A 27,962-nucleotide genomic window follows, 5' to 3' on the forward strand; every position below is an offset into this window, starting at 1 on the left:
AATGCAACACAGAAGCCAATGTGTTGCATTGAGAGCCAGTGTGGTGTAGTGGTTAAGAGCGGTAGTCTCGTAATCTGGGGAACCGGGTTTGATTCTCTGCTCCTCCACATGCAGCTGCTGGGTGACCTTGGGCCAGTCACACTTCTCTGAAGTCTCTCAGCCCCACTCACCTCACAGAGTGTTTGTTGTGGGGGAGGAAGGGAAAGGTGAATGTTAGCTGCTTTGAGACTCCTTAAAGGGAGTGAAAGGCGGGATATCAAATCCAAACTCCTCCTCCTCCTCCTCCTCCTCCTCCTCCTCTTCTTCTTCTTCTTCTTCTTCTTCTTCTTCTTCTTCTTCTTCAATAAAGATGCCAAAGGAAAACCCACAAGAAGGACCTGAGGAGACCCACCCCATACCCACTTCAAAAGACCCAGGGCACCTATGAACAGTGCCCTGGCCTGAGTCCTGTGGGTCAAACTCTGAAACTGCTGGCTCATCCGGAAGAAAACAAAATTGTGCTTCCAGTGCAGAACCGAAACCATGAACGCATTAAAAAAAAATATTGGCCTTCTGGCAGCTTCTTGCAAGTTTCACACGGATGACCCACTTACAGGCTCTGCCCTCGCAAACTCTTCACAACGCGGACCCTGACGTTTACAAGAGAGAGTGTACAGCGTCAAAATTCCTGCCGAAATACTCACTTGGAGAAAGGGAAAGAAGCTTCCCCCAAGTTTAGGCTCTCTTCCCTTGAGCTAGTAAAAGAAGATGGCCAGCCCAGGGTTTGCCCTGATGGGTTTAGCAGAGAGAATGAGTAACACGGCAAGCATGGAGTGCTTGCAGTGGGGAAATAGTATGCATTCCTGGTTAGCGGATGATGCAAAAATCAGAAAGGGCGAAAACTGCACGATTAGGAAAACGAAAGGTCACCTCAGACTCATCGGGCTAAAGAAATCGGTCTATGAAAACGTGCGCTAACATCACATGAAGTCCAGTTACTGCTGGACTGCAAACTGCAAGGGAAAGTTCACATGACTCAATGTTTTCTCACAGCTGGGAAAGGGTGGCATGGATGGAGGCATAAGCGCAGAAGCAGAGTCTTGGAATAATTGGTCCCAATTACCTCTTGGAACCCTCCCGGGTTGCAGAGGAAGGCAGGATTAAGGGGCTGAATTTTGCTTAGAGAGCAGACTTCTCCCTGGAGATGTTTGCACTGGGAGATGTTTGGAGGTAAGAAAAACAACGAAGTAGCTTATTGCAGGAAATAGGTATGTGGATAGAAAATATTATAACCCCTATGCAAGCCTTGCAACATGCAAATCAAGATGAATACTCAGTAAACAGGTCGACTAGAGAGTCCCCACTTAAAGTGGTTGGATCTGACAGTGGGCACCCAAGACTGAAAAAGTGTAACAATTTTCGGTATTTCTTAAAACCCGTTTTCATATCCCTTCTTTCTCTTTATAAAATTTTTATTGGGTTTTCACATTTTATATAGACAAAGACAAAAACACGAAAAACATAAAAACAAACAAACAGAAAAGTAAAACAACAAACATATATAGTTTCCAAAAAAAACAAACAAACTTATTTTCTAACCCTGGTCATTGACTTCCCCCCACCCCCTCCCTTGCATCCCTATTCCCAAATTTATATCAGCAAATTGGCGTTTCCTTATCCATCTTAATATTAGTCCTTTATATATATATATAAAAAAACAAAATTAAATTTATTCTAAGTTGGACCTCAGTTCCCTTCCAACGATTTCCCATTTTGTCTTAAATAATAATCTTGTTTGCTAAATCCCATAGTCTTAAGTGTTGTTGAAACTGGATTCTTCCCTCCCTCCCTTCCCCGGTTTGTGTCCCTTCCGAAAACATGTCCAAAATAGCAATTATTAGCCCGGGTTCCTCACGTCCGAGGCTCTCAAATCTCTTTCAGTCCCTCTCCGCCGGCCTAGTTGGCAATCCTTTATGTCGGTCTTCACGTCTCGAAAGAGTTCTTTCACAGTCAGTCCAAAATCTCTTCCCATATTTGCAAGCAACTGCTGAGGAATTTCCACAAGGCATGAATTTTGAACATAATCAAAGTCAGAGTCTATGTGGAGGCCCCAATTATATTTCTTTATTTTAAATTCCTTGATTTCATAAATTCCCAGGGCCTCCACTTTCATCTTCTGGATCTTTCGTAGATTTGTAGTAGGTTCAGTCCAATAGTCTCCTTGTTTATATTCCACAGATGTCAGCTTCTGGACAATATTTTCCCATTTCAGTTCTTCTCTTTCTTGTTTTGTCTTCTCCTCTTCTTTGGTTACCATTTCCGGCTCAGCTGTGGATTCTTTCTCAGCCAGGTTCTCATTACATTGAACAGAACTACTTGTTTCAGGATTCAAGGTCATCAATTGTTCACTCATAGCCGTAGTCTGTTCCTGTAAGATTCCAACCAAATAAAACATCCTTTCGATTTCTCCCAGTATCTTTCCATCCACAGCCATTGTAATTCCACAGATTTCCCCCTAGAGGGAATCTGGTTACTTAGTGTTCTTTTCTCCAACAGTCCTCTGTCTTATTATTGATTCTTTGTTTCCAACAATTTTAGTTCAATTGTAACTCCTTTTAATCCAGAGGGGTCTTAAGTAACAATTTTTCTACTATTAACAGTCCGTTTGACAGCTTTGACAGCTGTCAAACTCTGCTCTTCTTATACAAGCTCCAAAGTAGGACATTCCCGGGCCCGGGAGGGGGGGTTGTTTACAACAGAAATATACCCCTTCCAACACTCCTCTCTCCTGCTCAAAAAAATTCCTTTTCCAAATCTTGGAAGTTACTGTCTTTTTAAACTCACCCTTTACAGGGTAGGCACTCCAGCTTAGTTCTTTTATCGTTGCTCTGGATCGTCTGCAAGGGGGGGGGTGCGGACTTCCTTTTAACACATCCCCCGATCGTCTCAAATTCAATAGGTGAAATTCTTAGAATCCAAATTCAATTAACTCACGGGTTCTTTTTCTCAGCCGAATTTCAAGGAAGGAAGTCAGCGCTCTCCGGTCATGGCTCGCGGCTTCGCTCAGCAGAGGTAGCGATGGACTCTCGGTGCCACGCCACCCCCCGTATCCCCTCCGCAGCCTTTAAAAAGGCTCTTTGCGAATCAGGGGGGGCGCTTAAGGCACCCACCGAGTCTTCAGTCCGCAGGCTTCCGTGCCTGCGGTTTTAAGGGTCCCCGTGTCGCCGGCACGGCAAAGACCCGTCCCCCGCTGAGCCGATTCCCTCCGGAGCTCGGAGGGAATCCGCCATTCCCAGATCGCGCCAACCCCGGAAGTCTTCATATCCCTTCTTTCTATTCCAGGTCACTCAAGGCTACTCATAAAAGAGGTAGCGCAACTGGCAGAAACAAACAGAAAGGGATAAGAAAATCAATGCAACATAAAAATATTAAGAAATCTCTTGTGTGTGGGGGGGGGATTTGGAGGTTGCATAAGATTTATTAGATTCAAACCCTGAAATTTGGAATCCCCTCCAAACTGATAGTAAATCCTAGTTTGATGTAAATTGCTCATTTTGGGGAGGGGGAACTGAACACAGGGCTTGTGGTACAAAACGCAAAACGAGTACAAAACTTTGGCATCAGTTTGGAGAAGGCCCCAAATTCCAGGGTTCGCGTTTAATAAAGCTGGTTGCCTTTGGCCTCACAATCCTGTTAGCAAGAACAGATTTGCCACGTCACCACGTATCAGGAACCGGCACTCAGCTGGAGCAAAGGGCACAGCCTCTCAGCAGGGCTCTGCAAACAAATGAATACTTGGCAGAAAATTCCCAGGCGTACTGCACCAACCCGCTTCTCGTGAGTGCTTTCAGATGACCTGTGCATTCAGAATCCATTGTGATTTGCCTGCTGGCTATTTAGCGAGCATCTGTCCTGATTTTTTTGTGGGGAGGTTAGACAATGTTGGGTGTCAAGTACACGTTATCCCACACTTCTGGATGATGAATTTCACCTGTCATTTTCCTGGCTGCAGAAAGGACTCGGGGAGGAAGCGGGTTTGTTGTGCAGGAGCTCAAAATCTACTTTAATTGTGCAACACGAATTTGTCAGCTAAAGGCGATTGAAGCCTCCTACTGCCATTGAGATGCTGCTGGATTCCAACTCAACGACTCAGGTCCCAAATACTTGAAAGACCACTTCTGTCTCTACAGACCCACCTTGGGTTCTACGATCAGCAAAAGGGGCCTTCTTGGTAGTTCCTTCTCACTTAGAAGCTTAGGAGTGTTGGTGGTGGACCAGAAGAGGGTGCTCTCTCTGCAGCAGCCCTTAAATTTGTGAAATTCTCTCTCCACAGAGTTGCACCTGGGGCCTTCTGGCCAATGGTGAAGATATACCTCTTTGCTCTGTCTTTTGGCACTCAAGATGGATATTTTTCGGACCAACCTTGGTGCCTGCAAGTTGCTTTAAATGGTTTTTAATATTGCGTTATAATGCTGAAACCTGCCCTGGGGCGAAGGGCAAAAATAATAACAGCTCCCTACCAGTATGGCCAATGGTCAGAGATGATGGGGAACGCCAACAACTTCTGGGGATGGGAAACGTCATGGTCCCCCATCCCTAGGAGCTTTGGGTCAGGGATACTGGCTGAATGAAGCATTTCTCAACAATGTTTCCTGCTGTCCTCCTCCTACAGCAAAGTTGCGCCGGTCGTCCCGAGTGTCTGCCTTCTCGGGATTTGCGGCCTGCTGTCAAAACAGGGGAGGAGGGCTGATGAAAGGGAGCGAGCTTCTCTTTTTCACAGTCAGCCTGGCAAAATGGGTGTGTGGCGTGAAAGGAAATAGGAGAAGGCTGTTGACAGTTTAATGAGACTTCAGCGACAGCGCTCCTGAGAGTGTGGGAGCGCATCCGAGCCGCTCGCTCAGACACCCATCATGCCAACACAAAGCAGGAGCTTTGAGGCTGGACCAGAATCCAGCATTTCCCCGATACCTGGAGACCGACGACTGCGGCACAGTGTTGCAGAGAGGGAAGAGGCAAAGGGGAGGAGGATATAAGAAGTTCCATCCTACACGTTCTTCACTTGGAAACAAACGCCACCGAGTTCGGTGGAGCCTGCAAGTCTGCACAGGGTTTTTCAGCTTAGCCGGTGCAATCCTTTGCATGCCTACTCAGAAGTAAGTCCCATTCTGTTCAGTGGGACTTATTTCCAGGTCAGTGTGAATAGGCCTCAAATGAGGTCAAGAGAAATAGCATAAGGTCATATTTGTTTTAAGCATTTCACCAGCGAATTTTGGTGTCAGGTTCAATTTCTCTAGAGGCACCTGGGAATTTTTGAATCTGTCAATTTAATTTCCTCTCTAGTTTCTCATTTTTCCACCCTTATGTTTACTTCTCCACATTTCTACATCGAGTTACGATCGCCCCCTTGAACCCGCTCATGAAAACTCGTTGGCATCTTAGTGTGAATTTCTCCTGACATATTTTGTGTGCAATGTTCAGTACAGTGGTGCCTCGCAAGACAAAAAGAATCCGTTCCGTGATTCTCTTCGTCTAGCGGTTTTTTCGTCTTGTGAAGCAAGCCCATTGACGGATTAGAGGATTAGCGCTATTAGCGCTATTAGCGGCTTTTAGCGGCTTATCAGCTTATTGGATCAGCTGATAAGCGGCTTAGCGGCTTAGAAAAAGGGGGGGGGGAGGAAAAAACCCCGCAGGAACTCGCAAGACATTTTCGTCTTGCGAAGCAAGCCCATAGAAGATTCGTTTTGCGAAGCACCTCCAAAACGGAAAACTCTTTCGTCTAGCGAGTTTTCCGTCTTGCGAGGCATTCGTCTTGCGGGGCACCACTGTAATATAATTCTTTGAATGCTTTTTTCATCAATATATGCTTTTTTATTCACTCTCTCTCTCTCTCTGTGCGTTTTGCTACAAGTGACTTAACTCAAGAAGTGCACTGCAAAATTCAGAGAAGTGTGAATTTCAAAGAATGGCTGTTCACACACATCATTTCTGAAAGTGCAAAATTAGATAGGTTCACCTGCAAACATGAACTAAATTGGATTACTCCCCAGGAGTGCCAGCTTGGCCACCCCCCCATCTGCCCCTGGAATTTCTGCCTTTTGCCCTTTCTGCTGGAATGGTGAGAATGACAACCTCGCCGAGATGATAAGCTTGCCGTTTAATTGGCAGGTGCATCAAACAAAACTTTAATTTCTTAATTGGAAACCAATTTAATTGCGGAGGGAGAAAAATAAAACCGGTGATGCTGTAAGATAAGGAAACACCCTTTAATTTTTTTTTAAACACAGTTTGGATCTAGGTTAGTACTGAAGGAGAAGAAAATGTTGAAGATGTTCCTTCTTTTAAACAGAGTGGTAGTTTTTGTTTATTAAATTGAAGCATGAGATAATTTTGCAATATGCAAATGTATGTATACTTAACTAATTATTAAAAAGCAGGTGATTTAACTAAAAATCATTTTAATCCTTGCTTAACTATCTTCCCAGTTTTTTCACAGGGCATTGGAACTGTTTTAGCACCATCAAAAAAAGGGCTATGTCTCCTGTGCTCACAAGCTGTACTGCAGATGGTTAAGGGAACGTGGAAGAGGATCTCAATGGATGATCACAAGGGTCAGGCAGATCCATAGAATCTTAGAACTGGAAGGGACCCAAGGGTCATCTAGTCCAACCCCCCGCAATTCATTATGGAGGAAGGTAACTCTTAAGATATTTGGGTCCCATGTCGTTTACGGGAAACCGCTAGCTCATGAGCCTATTCAGGAGGGCCAAGCCTCCCAAACTGAGGATGCATTGGCCATGTGAAGCCACACCCACCTGCCTTACAATGTCAGGTGTGGGGTAGGTAAAGCCACAGCTGCCCCATAGTGGATTTGCAAGCACCACCGACCAGCTGATCTGCTTGCAGATCAACCTAACAACTCTGTTTTGCATCGCTATTCCAAAATCTATTAATTGCTCACGTTTGAAAAATAGCTACATGCCTGAGGCACCATCATCAAGTGGCTAATTACAGCCCCCTCCAGGAATCTTGGAAGATCAGAACAGCTGCTGGATGTTACTAATGAATTGCAATGTTCACATTAGAGCAGTGAATCTTCACTTAAGTTTCCTCTCCTCTGTTCCATTAAACTCCCTGTTTCTCTGAGCTGGTAGGAGAGATTCCCAATGGAAGCAGCTCCCTGGTTCTCACGGTAATCTAAATGCTTACGATTGTGCTCCACTTTAAAGACCCATGTTCAAAGGGCCTGCTAAACCACTGGTGGAACCAGTATGGAGAAAGGACAGAGAGCCTGGGAGACCCCAATCACCGCCACTCTCTTTTCAATCTCTCCCACCAATGAATGTATGCTTAGGTTTATTTATCAAATTTCTGCTGATATGTTTACAGGGAAGGGCCACAGCTCAGTGGTAGAAAACATGCTTTGTACACTAAAGATCTCAAGGGTGATTCCCCAATGGGATCTTGAACTGGAGCTGTCTGAAGTCCTGGTGAACTGCTGCCAGTCTGTATAGACAATGTTGAGTTAAGTGGACTGATGTGGTAGAAGGCAGCTTCCAATATCCCTCTTTATCTGAATTTGCACAGCTATGCAAAGTGCAATATTCTAATCTGCTAAAATAAGCACGGGGGTTATATAATTTCCCATACCACTCAAGCCCCGTCTGCATACTGTCCCAATTCGTTTTTCGGTCCAGCTGGCTGACGCCAGAGCGCCAGACCAAAAGATGCTTGTATTTTTGGTCTCGTGCACTAACTCCCGCAATAGCTCGGGACCCAAAAACCAGCGTCCCAATTTTGATCAGAGGGGCGTTGGAGGGTATGCATTGGAACTAGACATTTAAAAGTACAGTGGTACCTCGGGTTACAGATGCTTCAGGTTACAGACTCCACTAATACTGAAATAGTACCTCAGGTTAAGAACTTTGCTTCAGGATGAGAACAGAAATCGCGCGGCGGCAGCGGGAGGCCCCATTAGCTAAAGCGGTACCTCAGGTTAAGAACAGTTTCAGGTTAAGAACGGACCTCTGGAACGAATTAAGTTCTTAACCCGAGGTACCACTGTATACCACCATTCTTTGAACCTCAAAGAATCCTGGGTGCCTTTTTAAAAAAAAGGAAATAAAGAAATACATTTATAACCACCCTGCTGATAACTGGGCCTCGTTGACATCTGTCCCTTCATGAGGGGCCTACGATTACAGCAGGAAATTGTTCCAGATAAACGAGTCTCTCTCCCATCAGATTTCTGTGGACATAAATAACCTTGACTCAAGCACAAAGGGTCATTCTCAGACCACCCGTAGGGGCACATATTTAATGGCTCCCCTCTGCCCAAGCCCTGCCTTGAAACAGACTGTTTGCGTGGCTAGTTTTAACCTCTCTTAAAGCCAAGCAGCTAATGGGAGGAAACACGCGCACTCGAAATTCCACTCACTTGTTAGCAACTGCTTGCATAAACTCATCAATCAGGCTGTCGTACTGTTTCCCACGAACTCTCTTGTGCTTCAGGCCAATGTAGAGCGGATCGTTCAGGAGGGCCTGAAACAGAGTGAGAGAGAAAAAACAACAATGTCTGTCTGCCTGCTGCTTTTTGGCCCAGCAAGGTAGAAACTCATATTCAACCCATTCAGCAGGATGCCTGATCGTTACCCCCCATTTCAGGCAGCTAACCCTAAATAAGACCCAGCTCTGCAGGCTGTATGGTTTCTGTGCAATTAAACCAGCCCCCCAAGGGGATAAAGCAAATGCAGATATATTTTGCAGTGTGAGGTCTTATTCTTGCCTCGGCGTTCTAGCGTAGCAATGGGATGGAGCTGTTTGGAACTTAAAACTGCCACGATCATTAATGCCGTTCTGAAGGTCGATACAGGAAGACTGCTTATTTGGAGATACAATGCACCTGTGACTCTGGACAAATTGAAACAACAGAGCGTGTGCTTCTCCAGTGCCTATACTACAGAGACATTCGTATTAGCCTCATCTCTCCACTACTCCATAAATACCCAGGGCGCACAGGACAATTTTATACCTCCCTGCTGTGGTCAGATACCGATCCTGCTCCAACACACAATGTTGCCAGATTCTGCACATCAGGGTTCAAAATTCGTCAGATGGTGACCTGTGCCACAAACTAGTTTTAATGAACACTTACATCAGAGTGCTCTCTAAACTGATAGTTGTAGTTTTTTACATACTAATCTTTTATGCTCTTCCATATCCATTTAATGGATATCTGCTCCTTGGGAGAAAGGCAATGGCAAACCTGTACGGCATCTTAAAAAGCAGAGACATCACCTTGCCAACAAAGGTCCGTATAGTTAAAGCCATGCTTTTCCCGGTAGTGATGTATGGAAGTGAGAGCTGGACCATAAAGAAGGCTAATCGCCAAATAATTGATGCTTTTGAATTATGGTGCTGGAGGAGACTCTTGAGAGTCCCATGGACTGCAAGAAGATCAAACGCATCCATTCTTAAGGAAATCAGCCCTGAGTGCTCACTGGAAGGACAGATCCTGAAGCTGAGGCTCCAATACTTTGGCCACCTCATGAGAAGAGATGACTCCCTGGAAAAGACCCTGATGTTGGGAAAGATGGAGGGCACAAGGCGAAGGGGATGACAGAGGACGAGATGGTTGGACAGTGTTCTCGAAGTTACAAACATGAGTCTGACCAAACTGTGGGAGGCAGTGGAAGACAGGAGTGCCTGGCGTCCTCTGGTCCATGAGGTCACGAAGAGTCGGACACGACTAAACGACTAAACAACATATCCGTTTAATGTTCCTAACCCTTCTTTTAGATTCTTATAGTCTTTTAGACATTAGAGTGCTCTGATGGTGTTTCCTGCTTGGCAGGGGGTTGGACTTGATGGCCCTTGTGGTCTCTTCCAACTCTATGATTCTATGATACCTTCTATTTTAATACTTTTTTAGAGTTCCAAAACGATTCTAAATTATTGTACCCCACCGTACTTATGCTGGCCTATGACCGTAATAAAGATTTGATTGACTGATTGATTGATAATACTGTTCTCCAAAAAAATATGGTGCAGTCATATTTAGAATACCGCGTCACTTCCCTTTGAAAGGAATACTGTATAGAGATGGAAAAGGTTCAGGAAAGCTCAACCAGACTGATAAAGGGGATGGAGCAACTTCCCTTTGGAGAAAGGTTAGAGAGGAAGCTCAGAATGTTTTGTCAGTTGCTGGGAATCTCAAGCGGAAAGATTCGCACTCAGGTCCTGCTTTGGGGCTTCCCTTAGACATCTGGGCTAGATGGGCCTTTGAACTGATCCAGCGGGGTTGTTCTTGTGATCTTGTGTCTTACTTTATACGAGGTTCCCAACAGGCCAGTGGCAAGGTCAAGGCCTGCAAAGCTGAAGGACCACATTGTTGTTTTCCCAAATGATTTTCCATCCCGGCCACCATGCTTGCTCCAAACTGGAACGTCCAGCGCAGCCGATGACTCACAGGAAGGCCTGCTTCGGCTTTTAGCCTGGTGGAAACAGGATCCTGGCTCAAAGCGAAGGAAACAGAAGCAGGTGTGATGACTAACGGGCCTCGGTGACTAAGTGGAACGGGATGCCGTTTGTACCCTGTGAAGACTTGGTAGCCGTATCAAAGGCAAGGGATGCAGGGGGCATCCCAACAACAGACCCCCATTGTCCCGTGACTTCCCTGTTGCTCCACGGATGGCTGGCCTGCAGGCGCTCCCACCTCATTGTTGCCGTTGTTTTCCAAAGCTGCAGGCGCACAGCTGTGCTCTATCACCAGGAAGCGTAAAAGGGGATTCCCTGAGTCGTGACTCAAGTTCCTCTGTGCCATAATGAACTCCGCAGAGGAAAAAGGCAACGTTTTATAGCAGTGTTTTCTGCGCAGACAAAGGGCACTAGGTTAAAGGAAGAGCCAGCTGTCTCCTGCTGCTAGAAAAATAGGGAATATATATAAATAAAAGAAAAGGTACCACTATCAAGGCCAAACCCAGGTTTTTCTGGATAGAACCAGGGCCTTTTTTACAGCCTGAGCACAGCTCTGGCATCTCTCAGGTGGCACCATTGCCACTGTAAGAGAACAAGGGAGATGTTCATGGAGACCACCCCCTTCCCAGCTGTCACTCCACCTGAAATTAGCCTTGAAAACAGCCTTCTATTGGCTATTAGAGATGGCTTCCTGCTCCCCTAATTCGGAGGGTGGGGTGAGGCCTCAGCCCCCAGCAAAGGCCACTTGTGGGCATATCCAAACCCATGGGCACCACATTATCAACCTGTGTGGTAAGCTGTCGAATGAAAAAGAGAGCGAGAGCAAGCTTTATTTTTAAAAAGAGCATTTTGTTGACTAAACTTGGACACATCAAAAAGCTGTGAGGTATTTACTGGCTAAAAGAAGAAGAGGGGGCAATCCACCCCCCAAAAAAAACCCCTCTTTGCAGATGTCCTTTCTGGCACAAGCTAAAACTGCTGGAGTCGCAAAGCAGAAAACTGCTAACAGATGCAACCCTCTCATATTATTATCGCAAGAATTAGAGTGTGTGATCTGACAAACCGCTGAAATTAATTAGCCTCCAGCCACCCGCGGGGGGATTCTTCGTTTGCTGAAATATAATCTCTTCCAAGCAGCCGTAGGGATGTGTTGGTTTCAGGAAGAGTAAAGGCTGTATCAGGCCTGGGCAGCCAAGGATCTATTAAACTCCCTATTATCGCGCTGAAAGATGGAGCGGACCTCTTCAACTCCTGCTGGCTGGAAAGCTGTTTTGAGTTTTTGGCCAGCTGGACGGGAGAGAATCCAGCATTTATCTCGAGCTCGCAATACCTGCTGCAATGTTTTAGACTCCAAGAGATTCCACAAGGGCTGGAAACTGTGCTACAATAGTCACTTTGTGCCTGTGTGCGCATTCAGACAACCACCCAAACCCAAAGTATCTCAGGGACTGCCCTGGATTTCTGCATCCAAAATCTAATATTCTAAAGTACTCACATGTGTTGCAATGCACGTTATTAAACCCTTTTGCCAACAAAATTAGGAAGAGGTAAGATGGGTCAGAAGGGATGCGGGTGGCGCTGTGGGTTAAACCACAGAGCCTAGGACTTGCCGATCAGAAGGTCGGCGGTTCGAATCCCTGTGACGGGGTGAGCTCCCGTTGCTCGGTCCCTGCTCCTGCCAACCTAGCAGTTCGGAAGCATGTCAAAGTGCAAGTAGATAAATAGGTGCCGCTCTGGCGGGAAGGTAAATGGCATTTTTGTGTGCTGCTCTGGTTTGCCAGAAGCTGGCCACATGACCCAGAAGCTGTATGTCGGCTCCCTCGGTCAATAAAGCGACATGAGCGCCGCAATTCCAGAGTCGGTCACGACTGGACCTAATGGTCAGGGGTCCTTTTACCTTTACCTTTAAGATGGGTCAGGCCAATGGGCCATCTATTCCAGCATCCTGATCTCACAGCAGCCAACCAGAGACCCCTGGGAAGCCCAAAACTAGGACCTGAGGGCAACACTCACCCCTCCTGTAATCCACAGCCACTGATATTCAGAGGTATACTGTGCAAGGCGAACTGAATTTCCTGGGGCATTGCCCCATACTCTCTAATGGACCAGCCTCCACTGACACACGCATTACCTTGAGATTCTAGGATAGCAGCAAATGAATACGAGGAAGTCAAACTCACCTCGTTGTCTGTGCCGACATCCAAAAGGACAGGTAGGCAATGTTGGGGGTGGACGCCCCCACAAGCCGTGTAGAGAGCAAGTTTCCCGACAGGGATTCCCATGCCGTAGCTTCCCAGGTCCCCCAGACCCAGAATCCTCTCTCCGTCTGTCACCACGATGGCCTGTGAGCAAAGAGAGAAGCCTGCTGTTAAAAAAAGCAGCATTTGATACGACTGTGCAAGATATTGTATTCCACAGGGTGAATGAAGGCAGACAACACATTTGCACAGCAGTAAGGCCATTCTATCGGGACGCGGCTAGCGCTGTGCATTAAACCACAGAGCCTAGGACTTGCCGATCAGAAGGTCGGCGGTTCAAATCCCTGTGACGGGGTGAGCTCCCGTTGCTCGGTCCCTGCTCCTGCCAACCTAGCAGTTTGAAAGCACGTCAAAGTGCAAGTAGATAAATAGGTACTGCTCCGGTGGGAAGGTAAACAGCGTTTCTGTGCACTGCTCTGGTTCACCAGAAGTGGCTTAGTCATGCTGGCCACATGACCCGGAAGCTGTACGCCGGCTCCCTTGGCCAATAAAGCGAGATGAGCACCGCAACCCCAGAGTCGGCCATGACTGGACCTAATGGTCAAGGGTCCCTTTACCTTTAACTTTAAGGCCATTCTAGAAGCGCCTTTGCCGCTTTCAGAGCAATTTTATTCTCTCCGGGTTGAGCGTTGAAAGACTGACGCTGCATGTTTGTAAGGGGGGTGGGAATTGAGTACTGGTATGGCACTGATGGGCTAGTGCCTGTGACGTCACTGAGAGAACTTGCCACTGCCACCAACCCCCTTGGAGGCTTTGCAACTGCCTTAACATTTCTTTTCATTTAATAAGATGGTGAGTGAGCATATTGATGAGTAGCAGAATGTCTGGCCCTTAAAAATAATGAGTGAATCCTACCCGACTCACAAGCGAAGCAGTGAAACAAATTGTAAAGCAGGAAAATGTGCAGACAAGGTCAACCTAAATCACTAAGGGGCTTGAGCTACTCCCCCCCATGAGGAAACTTAGCACATGTGCTGAGTGGTTAGCCCAAGGCAGAGGTTTTCAACCTTTTGGTGGCTAACAGATTGAGGTTGAATCCTGACAAGACAGAAGTATTGTTTTGGGGGGACAGGAGGCCGGCAGGTGTGGGGGACTCCCTGGTCCTGAATGGGGTAACTGTGCCCCTAAAGGACCAGGTGTGCAGCCTGGGAGTCATTCTGGACTCGCAGCTGTCCATGGAGGCACAGGTCAATTCTGTGTCCAGGGCAGCTGTTTATCAGCTCCATCTGGTATGCAGGCTGAGACCCTACCTGCCTGTGCACTGTCTCACCAGAGTGGTACATGCTTTGGTTATCTCCCGCTTGGACTACTGCAAAGCACTCTATGTGGGGCTACCTTTGAAGGTGACCCAGAAACTACAACTAATCCAAAATGCGGCAGCTAGACTGGTGACTGGGAGTGGCCGCCGAGACCATATAACACCGGTCGTGAAAGACCTACACTGGCTCCCAGTACGTTTCCGAGCACAATTCAAAGTGTTGGTGCTGACCTTTAAAGCCCTAAATGGCCTTGGTCCAGTATATCTGAAGGAGCGTCTCCACCTCCATCGTTCTGCCTGGACACTGAGGTCCAGCGCCGAGGGCCTTCTCGGTAGTGGCACCCACCCTGTGGAACGCCCTCCCACCAGATGTCAAAGAGAAAAATAACTACCAAACTTGTAGAAGACATCTAAAGGCAGCCCTCTTTAGGGAAGCTTTTAATGTTTAATAGATTATTGTATTTAAGTGTTTTGTTGGAAGCCACCCAGAGTGGCTGGGGAAACCCAGCCAGATGGGCGGGGTATAAATAATAAATTATTATTATTTTATTATTATTTGGGGTCCACGACTCCCTTGACCAACTTCATTCTTTCTGCACACCCCTGTGGGGCTCAGGAGCCCAGTTATGCCACCGCTTGCCTGCAGAGCTGGCAGCCCCTCACCAACAGGAATGAGACAAAGGAAATAATGTGGGTATGTCATGGGAAGTGATGCCTGTCCCAGTCTGCTTTTAAACACCCTTAAAAACTAAACAAAAACTGACTCCAGTTGCAGACCAGATGGAACCCCCCCCCATAAATAAGGAAATAGGTGGATAGGAAATCAGCAAAGGGCATGAAAAGCACGGGTGCAAATGGGCTGAAAGTCCAGGATTGCCCTGCTTTTGCCTTTTTGCCTTTGAAGGGCAAAAAGGGACAAGAAGCAATTGCAACTTCAGGAAGTAATTTAATTTGCTTATTTTTCATACGTCTAGTTGGCAGGCTTTGAAATGATTTACTGTAGCCTTTATCACCCACAGGAAGTGCAAAACACAATTTAAAAGAGCTTTAATTCTGTTTTCCTTTTAAGTGGTGTAATTTAGCTCTTCTTATCCTCCAGCCTCTGGGACAAGCTCCAGTTTACAATTCGGTGCCCGGTGCAGCCCATAGCAAAAAAATAAATAAAAACTGAAATCAGAATCCAGGACATCGTTAACAAAAGGAGAATTGTGTGTGTTTTTTTGTTTTTGTTTTTTTGTCGAGTCCCCTTTCCTTGCTCTGGAACGGCATCAGCTCGTAGTCCTTGCTGCAATTAACCTACAGCGATTTCCCAGTATTAAACCACCCCCCTGATAGCTGGGTCTAGTTTGGGGCTGGATCTGTGGCTCATGCTCCTTGGGTAAGCCACAAAAGCTATCTGAGAACATTTAACTTAAAGCATCTTTTATACTGCTCTTCACTCTGCTTAGAATTTCAGGGCTGGGTACCGCCATGTGCGTAGGGACGCGGGTGGCGCTGTGGGCTAAAGCCTCAACGCCTAGGGCTTGCCGATCGAAAGGTCGGCGGTTCGAATCCCCGCGGCGGGGTGCGCTCCCGCTGCTCGGTCCCAGCGCCTGCCCACCTAGCAGTTCGAAAGCACCCCCGGGGGCAAGTAGATAAATAGGTACCGCTTACCAGCGGGAAGGTAAACGGCGTTCCGTGTGCGGCTCTGGCTCGCCAGAGCAGCGTTGTCACGCTGGCCACGTGACCCGGAAGTGTCCCCGGACAGCGCTGGCCCCCGGCCAATAGATGTGAGATGGGCGCACAAACCCCAGAGTCTGTCAAGACTGGCCCGTTCGGGCAGGGGTACCCTTTACCGCCATGTGCACCACAACAAAAATGCAACGAAAGAAGAAGACCCTTCAAAATTTAAAAATGCACAGGTTAAAATGCCTGGAAGAATGCAGGAGTTAGGAGTCCAGCCCAAATTGCTCAACCATGGCTTGTGGCTTAGCACTGCACCCAAACACGGCAGTGGAGTCCTCTGAGCTCAGTAGGCTACAGAATAGTGTTATTACGGCCACAGGTTTGATCCCCATACAGGACAGCTACATACTCCTGCACTGCAAGGGGTTGGACTAGATCAGGCATAGGCAAACTCGACCCTCCAGATGTTTTGGGACTACAACTCCCACCATCCCTAGCTAACAGGACCAGTGGTCAGGGATGAAGGGAGTTGTAGTCCCAAAGCATCTGGAGAGCCGACTTTGCCTATGCCTGGACCAGATGATGCTCAGAGTCCCTTCCATCTGTACAATTCTATGATTCTAACAGGGATTGTGCACATAGGCATATCAGGGCGAGAGGGCAGCGAATGCAAGACTACTAGACTGTTGGATATTTCATCAGATTTACCTGCTTTAGGGAGTGGGTGGAAGAGGAATGAGAAAAGCTGTGTTTACTTAGGAACAGAACAACAGACCTCACGAGGAATTTTTTCCTAGTTCAGAAGGAATTCGCTGTAAAATATTCTTAACATATTTCAGATGATTAAAGGGAGAATTCACTGGGGGATTTAAAAACTTCTGCCATATGGCTGGAGGGTTTTTTTTGTTGCTGCCACGGTCAGAAGATAAATAGGCGTTGCTATCCAGTCTAAAGCAACGAGCATCACCCAAGGGGACCGACGGCTTCCTTCTTTTCCAGGTCTGCCAGTTGCTTTCGGTTGCAAAAGTTATGCGGAAAGTTATCTACACGGGTAATCGCTTCTGACATGGGCGTGGGTGGAGGAAAGCTATTGTCTTTCGCACACACACGGAAAATAAAAGCATGTGTGTGTATATTTGTGGGTTAGATTTGCTGGCTGAACTTTGCCGCGCATCTGTGTCCCATTGGACTCGTTATAAACACACTGCAGAACCAACCCTCGCTCATCGGAAGTTTCCTCGTTGCACCTAATCAGGAGTTAGGTCAGGGGACATTCTCGGTGCAGAAACCAATTCAAAGCCTGAAAGCCAGACACAGAATGAGGTTAAGCAGACAGCAGGCCCCACATTCTCCAAGTCCTTTGTAACAGCGAAACCCTGATTAAAAGGGAATGATATACATTGGCTCTGTAATAGATGCATGCATTCAGTTGGCTCCGGGGTCTCTCAGCCCCATTGTCACTGTAAACTTGAAACGAATATTACTTTGAGAAAAGTAAGGTCGGTGTGACTATCTGCTGATTAAAGGCATTTGAGCTGATTAACCATCTGCTGCTTAGCCAACTCAAGAACTGAACATAATTAAGTGTGCAGATTAGATTAAAGAAATTCAAACCGCTATCAAATTAAGTAAATGTGCATATAACCCAAAACATAAACGCAGGTGCCTTTTTGACGTAGTGCAGAGATGACTTATAATTTAATATACCAAATGAGCTGGTTGGGAAATCCACTTACTTTTACACTATTACAGCAACACAAAAGAATCAGGACAGGATAAGGCTCTAAAAGTAACTCGACTCGCGTCACCCCCAACTGAAGCTGAGCCCTGGCAGCTCGTGAACTCACAGCTTTGACTGAGTAATCCACGGTTTAAAACTTGAAATCCTAATTTAGGGAGTTGTTGCTTTCCATCTCGCCCCATCTTGCTTTTAGCATTTATCCACTGCCGGGATGTGGGAATGCGATGGTTTGCGGAAGGCTCCTGACACCATTCTGGCACTAAAACCAAAGTTTCGAAGCATTGCTCAAACCTGGATGGCTTTAAAAGCCTCTGGCTTGGCTGTGGCCCAGATCCATTAGGAGCTCCTGAATTGTGCCAACGGGTCCTTATAGGAAGAACTGTTCAGAAACTGGAGCCTGATTTTCCTCCTCTCTTCCTGTCCCTTTCCCCTCACGTGCTGTGTTTCTTTTAAGGTTGTAAGTCCGTGGGGAGGGCCTGTCTTGCTCTGATTGCCTGTAAGCCTTTTTGGGAGTCTTGCTGGCTGAAGAACTGGGTACAAATGCTCTAAATAAATAAATGTGATTTAGAGAAACCCGTGGACATTATCGGCTACTCGTCATGTACCACACCTGCACTGTCTCAGGCAGTATGGCCTTGAAAATATTCCTGCATTGCAGAGGGTTGGACTGGATGACCCTTGATGTCCCTCCCGACTCTACAATTCTACGATTCTATGAATATCTCAAGTGGAAATTGCAGGGACGAAAGCGCTGTTGCGCTCAGCTGCTGCTTGTGGGCTTCCCATAGGTACCTCTCCGGCGGGAAGGAAAATGGTGTTTTCGTGCGCTGCTCTGGTTCGCCAGAAGCGGCTTAGTCATGCTGGCCACATGACCCGGAAGCTGTACGCCGGCTCCCTCGGCCAATAAAGCGAGATGAGCGCCGCAACCCCAGAGTCGGCCACGACTGGACCTAACGGTCAGGGGTCCCTTTATCTTTACATCATATCTCCTCTTAGTCTCCTCTTTTCCAAGCTAAACATACCCAACTCCCTCAAGCGTTCCTCATAAGGCTTGGTTCCCAGATCATCTTGGTTGCCCTGCAGCAGGGCTCTTGTTTATTTTCTTGGAGGGATGTTGGAGAAATCCAATGGAAACCCACAGTGGCCAATCAGATGCTTGTGAGAAACCCACAACCCCCGAGCACAACAACACTCTCTCCGCTTTTGATTCCCAGCACTCAGGCGCATAATGCATCTAACACAAGTTACAGAACGGAACCTCAGAGCTCTCCAGGTAAGACTGGGAATATCCCCTGCTTGAAATGTTGAGGAGCTGCTGTCAGTCAATGCAGACAATACTGAAGCTTCATGGACTCAATGGTCTGACTTGGGAAAATGCCGGTTCTTGAATCTGGATATATTCGTCTGACGTGGCTCTGGTTTCCTGCTTTCTAACCCGGTTTGCCTCTGTGCACTTTTGAACCAGGCTTTAGTCCCTGACAACAATCCCATGCCAGACGGTAACCGTAAGGGATGTGTGAATTTAGCAAGCGTGGGACTGTAGGAAACAAAGGACTTCGCACTTTGATGGCAAATTTTGACGAAACCAGAGCAAATGCAATTGGGCATGCGCAACTCTACCACCCATGAGACTCAGTGTTTTAAGAATACCAAACCACAAATTAGCCACATGACTGCTCCGAGCCTGATTTGCTTACACTCCTGAAAGTTACCATTCAGCTGTGCAAACTTGTAACTTGTGAATGTTAAATGGGGTCGTTTCTTGCAAAGCAGCCTCACAAGTGATTGCTGGTGACTTGGCCAGGCTTCCCTAGAAAGCTATTGACAGGTAGCATTTGCAAAAAAAGGCTTTGTTTTTAGTGGGGGAAAGGGCCTGGGAGCAATTTTGTCTGCAAGGCACACTCCCATAATAGTAGATGCAAGCGAGTTGCAATTATTCAGTGATAAAGGAACGACGCATGCTCAGAAGCAGCCACTTCATTATCAGTTCACGTTCATTCCTGCAATAGGTGGGAGGAGCAGAAAGCACCATTGTACCTACTTGAAGAGTCAATCTGTTTGCCCGGTGTAGCCTCTGAATATTGCAAGATGGGAGTGTAGCATCTCAGAACATCCAGGGCCACCTGGAATACTTGACAGAACTCAGCCTATCTGCCTATGCCCACTGTGGATTTCCATTCTTGGTCACACTTCTGCGTGACAAAGAGACAGAACCCAGGAACTGGCTTTTAGATATGTAATGGCTGAGCCTTGACACTAAAGCTAATTTCTGGGACAAAGCCCTCATAGGAACAAACCCAAATTCCTGGAGCTTTTTGCAGCTGGAATACATCACACACAAACATGAAATCTCCTCTAGCAGCTCAAGATTTTTGTAACCCCTTTAGTTTCTATTCAGCTAAAAATGAGTCAAGATACCCATTACATACCCCACAACTGTCTCAAAAAAAACAGGGACATCCTGTTTTTTTTATCACGTGAGCTTGGGAGCCATTTTGGTTGCTGAGATCTTGCCTGGAGAAAAGCGTTTTTTTTTTGGGGGGGGGACTGTGATCTCATGCTGCACTCCAAAACACACACTTTTGGGGTGCAGCCATTTGGGTCGCTGTGATCTCATAGTGCCGATATCTCGCCCTGAAAAAGCACATCTTTGGGGCTTTGTGATCTCGAGCGGATCACGTGACTCCCATGGGAACACAGACGGGAAGACATGCGTCTTGGTTTTGGAAGCCCACATGTGGGAGCATATTCCATTACCTTTATGTTTTCTTCAGGCCATGAGTCCAGCATCGTTGCAATATGTCCTTTATCGTGAATGGTAATGAACAGCCCCCTGGAGGAGAGGAAAAAAGATCGGAGCAATCACAGGCTAAGAAAAGTTGTGACGCTCAGGAGTTGCAGTGCTGTTTAGGGAGAAGAAAGGATACATTGCTGTGCAAAAACAGGAAACAAAAACAATTGCATCTTTCATGCAATTGTTGAATCAGGAGTGGGGAATCCCAGTCTCTCCCCCCCCCCCCGCAGCTAATATTTGCATCAATATGGAAGTCTCCACTGGTGCCAATGAAGGATGCCCTACCAATGCAGAAAATAGTAGATTTCTTTTTTTTTTGGGGGGGGGAGGCATTGCAGAGACCACAGGAGGGATGGAGGAAGAGCTAAATCAGGGGTCAGCAACCTTTTTCAGCCGCTGTCCCTCAGACCATATGGTGGGCCGGACTATTTTTTTTTTTTGGGGGGGGGAATGAACGAATTCCTATGCCCCACAAATAACCCAGAGATGCATTTTAAATAAAAGCACACATTCTACTCATGTAAAAACACGCTGATTACCGGACGGTCTGTGGGCCGGATTGAGAAGGCAATGGGGCCGGATCCGGCCCCCGGGGCCTTAGTTTGCCTACTCCTGAGCTAAACTCTCTCTCACTTCTCACACCCAATGGTTCCACTACTGCTCAGGTTCTTCCTGCTTCAGCTGCTTGTTTTGGTTTGGTTTTTTTAAAAACAACAACAATGCACTTTAAATGTATTCATGCAATTAACATTTGGTTTGGCTCTAACTCCTAGAAGAGTTTTGTTGGCTCTGGCATTTCGTTATATATATATGTGTGTGTGTGTGTATATAATTCTATACCTCTGAGCATATGTGTGTGTGTGTGTGTGTGTGTGTGTGTGTGTGTGTATATATGACCCACCCAGTGGTATTCAGAATATCACTCATGAAATCACTCAAGATATCCCTCAAGTAATTAAGGAACAAAAGAAGAAGAGGCACACTAATCTAGGAACTTCCTCTCTGCCCAGAACGTTGGAGGCTATACACCACACCCCTCAACAGTATTTATAGGAACTCAAACACCAGATTCTGCTCTGTTCCAGTAACAAGAAGCCGAAAGCACCAGCCTGAAGATGACGAGTGAGACCTCGTCGAAACGTCGCACAGACACCCCGACTCTTACACGGGAAGACACCCGAAGACACCAAAACCTGCATTCCTGTACCCGTGAAAATCTACGAAAGCATATATATATATATATATATATATATATATATATATATATAGCCATTCTTCACTCCTGCTTCCCTTGTTTTCATTATTAAATCTGCAAATTCCTGTCTGCTCTGTGTAATGCAATGCACAATTTAATGATGCATCCCCTCAGCAATACATTTAAAAAACAACAACCTTGGATAAGGGATTCATGGTTTTGTTTCCAGTAATGAAAACTCCCCAAAAATGTATGCAATAAAGCATGGGTCTCCAGAGAGCCTTTCCAAGGAGCCACTCCCATCATTCGCTATGTTTGCAGATATTCTTTCTGAGATCGCCAAGGCAAGTGCATTAGGCCCTGAAATTTGAAAACCAAACATTTGTAATTGTTTAGCTCTTTGGGGGAAGGCTTAAGCTAACAAGTACTCCTCCTGACAAAGGGCCAGTAATGACAGAGGACTCTGCCTGAGCCTGCACTTCATTTCTCCAAGCACAGATCATAATTAACCATCCGAGGGGTTGAAGTAATGGCAGTGACTAATTGCCGCTTTTTATGGGTTGGCTCTCGCATGTACGTGCAAAGGCTCGGCTAATTGTTAAAGGGTTTTGTTTTCTGTTCTTTAAAAAAACCAAATAGCCAATAATTTATTTCCTCCTGCAAGTACTCTTAATGTGAAGTGGAGGAAGAAGAGGAGAATGGGGAACGAGACAAGAGAGTCAAGATGGATTTGTCTTGAAATAATTTGCAAGCACAAAGCAGAATAAGCCACCTTCCTTTGCTGAGTAACCATCGTAAGCTGCCATCGCATGTTTTAAGCCAGACCTTCGAATGAGAGCCAAAAGGTGCCATTTCCAAGGCATCTTTATGAATCCACTTCAAAACACACACACCCTTAAACCACAAGGATCTCAAGGTCCGTATAGTTAAAGCTATGGTTTTCCTGGTAGTGATGTATGGAAGTGAGAGCTGGACCACAAAGAAGGCTGATCGCCGAAGAATTGATGCTTTTGAATTATGGAGCTGGAAGAGACTCTTGAGAGTCCCATAGACTGCAAGAAGATCAAACCTATCCATTCTGAAGGAAATCAGCCCTGAGTGCTCACTGGAAGGACAGATCCTGAAGCTGAGGCTCTAATACTTTGGCCACCTCATGAGAAGAGAAGACTCCCTGGAAAGGACCCTGATGTTGGGAAAGATGGAGGGCACAAGGAGAAGGGGACGACAAAGGATGAGATGGTTGGATAGTGTTCTCGAAGCTACCAGCATGAGTTTGACCAAACTGCAGGAGGCAGTGGAAGACAGGAGGGCCTGGCGTGCTCTGGTCCATGGGGTCACGAAGAGTCGGACACAACTAATCAACTAAACAACAACAACTGGTTTTAATTCTGGCTTCCTGGCTTATTTCTTTTCTTCACACTGTGTAGGAGCAAAGCAGAAGTGATCGGGGAGCATGCATCAGAAACCGCGATAAGCGAGAAAGCCAGATTTATTGTGCCATGCGAATGCAGCCAATGAAGACAAAAGTTTTTTTGCAAGCTGGCTAGAGGTGATGGGTCATATGGGGTGTAGTCTTTGGCAGAAATCATTTAGCTTCTTGAGAGAAATAACTGCTTCAGTGGCTGGAAGCGTACAGAAAGCAGATGTATCTGAAGAAAGGAAGCCTTTTTTATGAAAGGAAACTAAAGAAGTGGGGAAAGGAATTTTGGCTCCCTTTTCCATAAACATGAAACCCACATATCTCAGGAATGGCTCCCTCCTGTTGCAACAACCCTCTTCTCATAACAGTAAAAAAAGAGGGGGAAAAAGATGATCTTTCAATCCAGCTAGAATTTTATTGCCAATGAAGAAAATTGCTAGTCGTAGCATTGTGCTCTCTGTCTGTTCTTGAAATCAGCTTAATGAATGCATTGGGATAACTAGTTAAGTGTTTCCAGTATATAAACAATGCTGTCTCTGTAAAGGTCCAGCACAGATCTAAGTTGCCTGATCATAGTTAGGAGACTATGATCAGGAGGAGACAGCGGGTTCATGAGTTCCCTCCCTGCTTCATGGATCTTTCAAAATCAGATTATATGGCAGGATGGGAGTAGTACAGACAGGGTTTTGTGTGTGTGTGTGTGTGTGTGTGTGTATATATATACAATGGTACCTTAGGTTACAGACGCTTCAGGTTACAAACTCCGCTAATCCAGAAATAATATCTCCAGTTAAGAACTTTGCTTCAGGATGAGAACAGGATGTGGCGGCAGCGGGAGGCCCCATTAGCTAAAGTGGTACCTCAGGTTAAGAACAGTTTCAGGTTAAGAACAGACCTCCAGAACGAATTAAGTTCTTAACCCGAGGTACCACTGTATTCTGCAACATGTCTTTGACACAGTAACAGTGCACTAGAAATGGATTTATATTGGACTGTCCACATATCATGCTCTTTATTTGTTGTTCTACAATGTTCTCTCGGGACTATCTGCATGCGAAAGCAGTTGCTGTGTCACTGAGCTACAGCCCATTACCATGGAGAATGGGGTTAACAAACTCTTTTCCTCTGCCTCAATTCAAACTGGAGTGGATCGGTGCCGCTATCCCTTCAGGCTTTGCAGAACTGGGGGGAAAGACACAGAACGTCCCTGGTTCAGTCCCAGGCATCTTGTGGTAGAGCTTGGGAGAGGCTTCTGTCTGAAACTAATCGGTTCTGATTTTTGTGTGGTTTCTCCTAACCCGTTCCGATTTTGCGAACTGCAGCGATCAGAGAGCCAGCATTATATCCTCACCCGGCCAAATCTGACTGGAGAAGAGCTTTTCTAAGGAAGGAAGAAAAATGCTTAACATAAACAAGAAGCGCATTATTTCTCAAGTGAAAACCACCCCTTTTAATCGTGGTAAAAGAGGAAGTTTCTAGGGGGTCGAGAAACAGATAATTGGAAAAAGATGTCTTGGGAAGGCAGCTTCCAAAAGAGCTGGAATTATTGGCAGAGGAACTTTTGCAGAGGAAGTCTTGCCTTCTTTGTGAATCAGGAAAACAACTGCACTTTGAGGAGCTCGTAGCAGGTGAGGAGAACCTGTGCCTCCCGCCCAGACCTTGTGGGACTCCAGCTCTTATCAGTCCCACCCACCATGGCCAACATCCAGGGAACCCCCAAAAGAAGAAGGCTCAGAGCCTGGGAAGCGGAGGTGGGACAATGATGAGTGGTCAGAGGGAGGAGACTGGGAAAAGAAGGAGTCAGAAGCTGAAGAGATAACAGGGCTTAGTGAGAAGGGAGAGTCTGTGGCAGAGATAAGTCCAGAATCAGAGGCAGAAGCTGAAGCAGTGGAGAGGGATGAGGGAGGACAAGAGGCAGAGATGAGTCAGACTGGTGCAGAGTCACAGATGTCTCCCCCTCCTGCTGCAACAAGCTTCCCTTTCCCCTGGTCTCCCAGAACCAGAAGAGGTATGAAGAGGGAAGAGCAGAGACACACACAGGCGCAAGTCTCAGATTGCTTAGGAAGGACCCTGGAGAGAAGGAGACTTAGGCAGCTGTGGGGAGGTGGGGACCTTCAGTCTCCACAACTGCCTCACAGGGACAAGGCCTACTAAGAAGAGAAGAGGAGTTTGGATTTGATATCCCGCTTTATCACTACCCTAAGGAGTCTCAAAGCGGCTAACATTCTCCTTTCCCTTCCTCCCCCACAACAAACACTCTGTGAGGTGAGTGAGGCTGAGAGACTTCAGAGAAGTGTGACTGGCCCAAGGTCACACAGCAGCTGCATGTGGAGGAGCGGAGACGTGAACTCGGTTCACCAGACCACGAGACTACCGCTCTTAACCACTACACCACACTGGCTCTCTAAGAAGAGTTGCTGTGCTCATTAGGCCTGGCACTCCTGGGCAGACTTTGTTTCTTCTAATAAAGAGCTAACGCCACTTGCTCAGCGTGATTTATTGCTGGCTCATGCCTGAGAAGCGAGGACGTATTCAATGAAATAGCAAAAGCCAGAGTTACATTTGTGTACTGAAAGCAACAACAATGAATGCCAACTGTATTCACTGGATTGACTTCTGTTCTGGGTATGGGACACAGTGGTGGAGCTTCATGCTCCGCCACTGGGGGGCGGAGAGCAGGTGGGGGCAGGGCTGGCGCGCATCCTGGGGGTGTGGCGCTCAGGCGGGGGGCAGCCGCGATGGCACTCCACCGGGATTGCGCTGCCGGGGTCGGTGCGCTCCCCCCGCTCTCCTCTTCTTCCGCCAGTGATGGGACAAAATAGGCGAACACCAGCAATTTCTGCTCGTTTCTCTGAATTCTCTGACACTCCTACTTCTGAGATTACAAAATGGCTCGTAATCTATTGATAGAGCAAACTGGGAATATAATGACAGCCTCCCCAAGACTTGTCCCATCCAGATTTTTTCCACTACAGTTCCCATCAGCCCCAGCTGTTCTGATGGGAGTTGTAGTCCAAAACATCTGGAGGGCACAAGGTTTGGAAAGGCTGGCCATGGGAAGAAAGCCTGAAAATGGACACAGCCAGATGTAATTTGATTCAGATTTGTAAACCGGCCATTGCTAATGGAATCCAGGGGAGAACTGGTTACCTGATATATGACACTGGAAAGTTAAAAAAACAGCTGGCTATACTTCTGCATTCTGCACAACAGGCACAACTATTCAGTATTATTAATTATACACTTAGTGTTCTTCTAAGAGCTGTACTAAGAATAAAATTGGCAGGTCTCTGACAGAATGGCTGATAATCTCCATAAAGGAAGCCAAGAGGGTGTAGCCATTGTTATATTGAATATATTCATTCCATGTTTTTCCTATTAATTGTCTAAGGCTGCTTACATTAGCAATGTAAAACCCATAAACCAACCATAAAGCAATAGAGACACCATCCAATAAAAACAAGGGTTAAAGCCAACAGCAGGAAGACAAAAACAACAAAAGCATTAGAACCAGCAGCAAGCTCAACGGCAGGAGAATAAAATGAGCTTTACCTGGTGCCTGAAAGTGAGCAGTATAGTCACCAGGAACACTTGCCTGGGGAGAGTTTTCCAAAACCGGGGTGCCACCACTGAGAAGGCCCTGTCATCAACAAACACCTGTCTACCCTCTGATGGAAGGGTCACCGGAAGCAGGGCCTCTGAGGATGATCTCAGAGAAAAGGCAGCTTCATATAAGAGATGATCTTTCAGGAACTAGCCATTATGGTCAGTCTCCAGTTCTGGAAGTGTTATGCTTCTGAATACTGAATCAGAAGTGGGCAGAGTCCACATATCAAAGGAGTTCCCTCTTCCTCAGGGGTTGCTTTTAAAAGCATGGAAAATCTATACCAAGGATGAGTAACCTGTGGTTTTCCAAAAGTTGCTGCCCGCATAAGAACAGCCTGCTGGAGCAGTTGGGATCATAGAGTTGGAAGGGGTCACGAGGGTCATCTAGTCCAACCCCCCTTAGACTCAGAACTCTGAGATTAAGGGTTTCATGCTCGGCCAATGGAGAGTTGCCCATCTCGTCCAGCACTTTGCTCTCCCGGCGGCCAACCAGACGCCACTCCTGGAAAGCCTGCAAGCTGAATCTGAGTGCAACAGTGCTCTTCCTAGCTGTGATTCCCAGCAACTGGAATCTGATAGTACTGTTCCACAGAACAGGGGCAGCCACAGTGAAGGCCCTGCTGCAATGGAAGGGGCTTCTGATGTTTTAGGGAGCTGGAGGGTAAATCCTCCCGCAGAATGCAGTGACCTAGTGCCTTGGAAAGTTAGCTCCCCTGGCCCTACTTGACCTTTCCTTATAAAAGGAAGCAGGAAGAAGATGCTGGCAGGCTGATTGACAGCTCTCCTTAAGGGCTCTTTAGCTGTCCCAAACCTGCCAATCTAGGCCACCTTTGCCTTGCTCCGCCCTGACTCTTGCTAAGTTTGCCACCCAGGTGCTGGCAAGTCCCCTGCCCATGGTCTGCAGGCATGGTTCACAGGCATAGCGATTTCTGTCTCCTGACGCAGCAAAAAGGCATTCGCTGAACCACACGGCAAACGCTGTTTACCCTCAAGGGTTGAACAGCAAGACAACAAGAATCTTAAAGGTTATGGAACTGACGGAGGAGGGCTCAAGTGAGAATGTTTTTGCAGTTAAATTTAGCTAGATTGCACTGTCCTGTTCTTGAACAAAACGACTCCCCAGCAGGCCATTAAGTAAACACATGCAAACTGTTTTTGATAGCTGCATCGTTTGATCAAGAATCGCGAAGGGTATTTCTTTTTTTCTTGAGGGCCACCCACATTAAGAGGCGTACCAATGACAAAAGGAACATTCGTTTCCAATTAAGCATGGGGTGGGATGGCACAATGATGGGGTAAGAGAGATAAAAATAGTCCCGTCTACTCACCGAGGCCTTCTGAAAGCCAGCCCATACTGCTGACAGGCCAAGCCGACGGTGGGAGTGTATACTATAGGCATGAATCTTTCTATGTCCGACGTGAGGACCCGGTAGAACAGCTTCTCATTTCGGTCTTGGAGCGTCATAAGGATGATATACCTGGCAGGGGGCAGCGGGAAGGGGGAAGAGGTAGAAGAAAAGCATAAGGAAAAGAGAGACATTGTCGATACTAAGCAGAAGCAACGGAGCCAGTT

The 27,962-nt window shown here is 46.7% G+C and overlaps 1 protein-coding gene across 1 annotated transcript in view; it reads right to left on the bottom strand.

Annotated features, from left to right (window-relative positions):
* ME3 (malic enzyme 3) overlaps window positions 1–27,962 on the bottom strand; it is a 93,067-nt gene that overhangs the window by 17,772 nt on the left and 47,333 nt on the right. Inside the window, exons 4-7 of the mRNA XM_082219349.1 lie at window positions 27,718–27,867; window positions 20,132–20,207; window positions 12,633–12,794; window positions 8,414–8,517 (exon numbers count right to left, since the gene is read on the bottom strand). Of these exons, the coding sequence (XP_082075475.1) occupies window positions 8,414–8,517; window positions 12,633–12,794; window positions 20,132–20,207; window positions 27,718–27,867 (492 nt within the window). The remainder of the gene's footprint in view (window positions 1–8,413; window positions 8,518–12,632; window positions 12,795–20,131; window positions 20,208–27,717; window positions 27,868–27,962) is intronic.

The sequence above is a fragment of the Podarcis vaucheri genome (genome assembly GCF_965113315.1).
Source record: "Podarcis vaucheri genome assembly, chromosome: 4".
NCBI lineage: Eukaryota > Metazoa > Chordata > Lepidosauria > Squamata > Lacertidae > Podarcis > Podarcis vaucheri.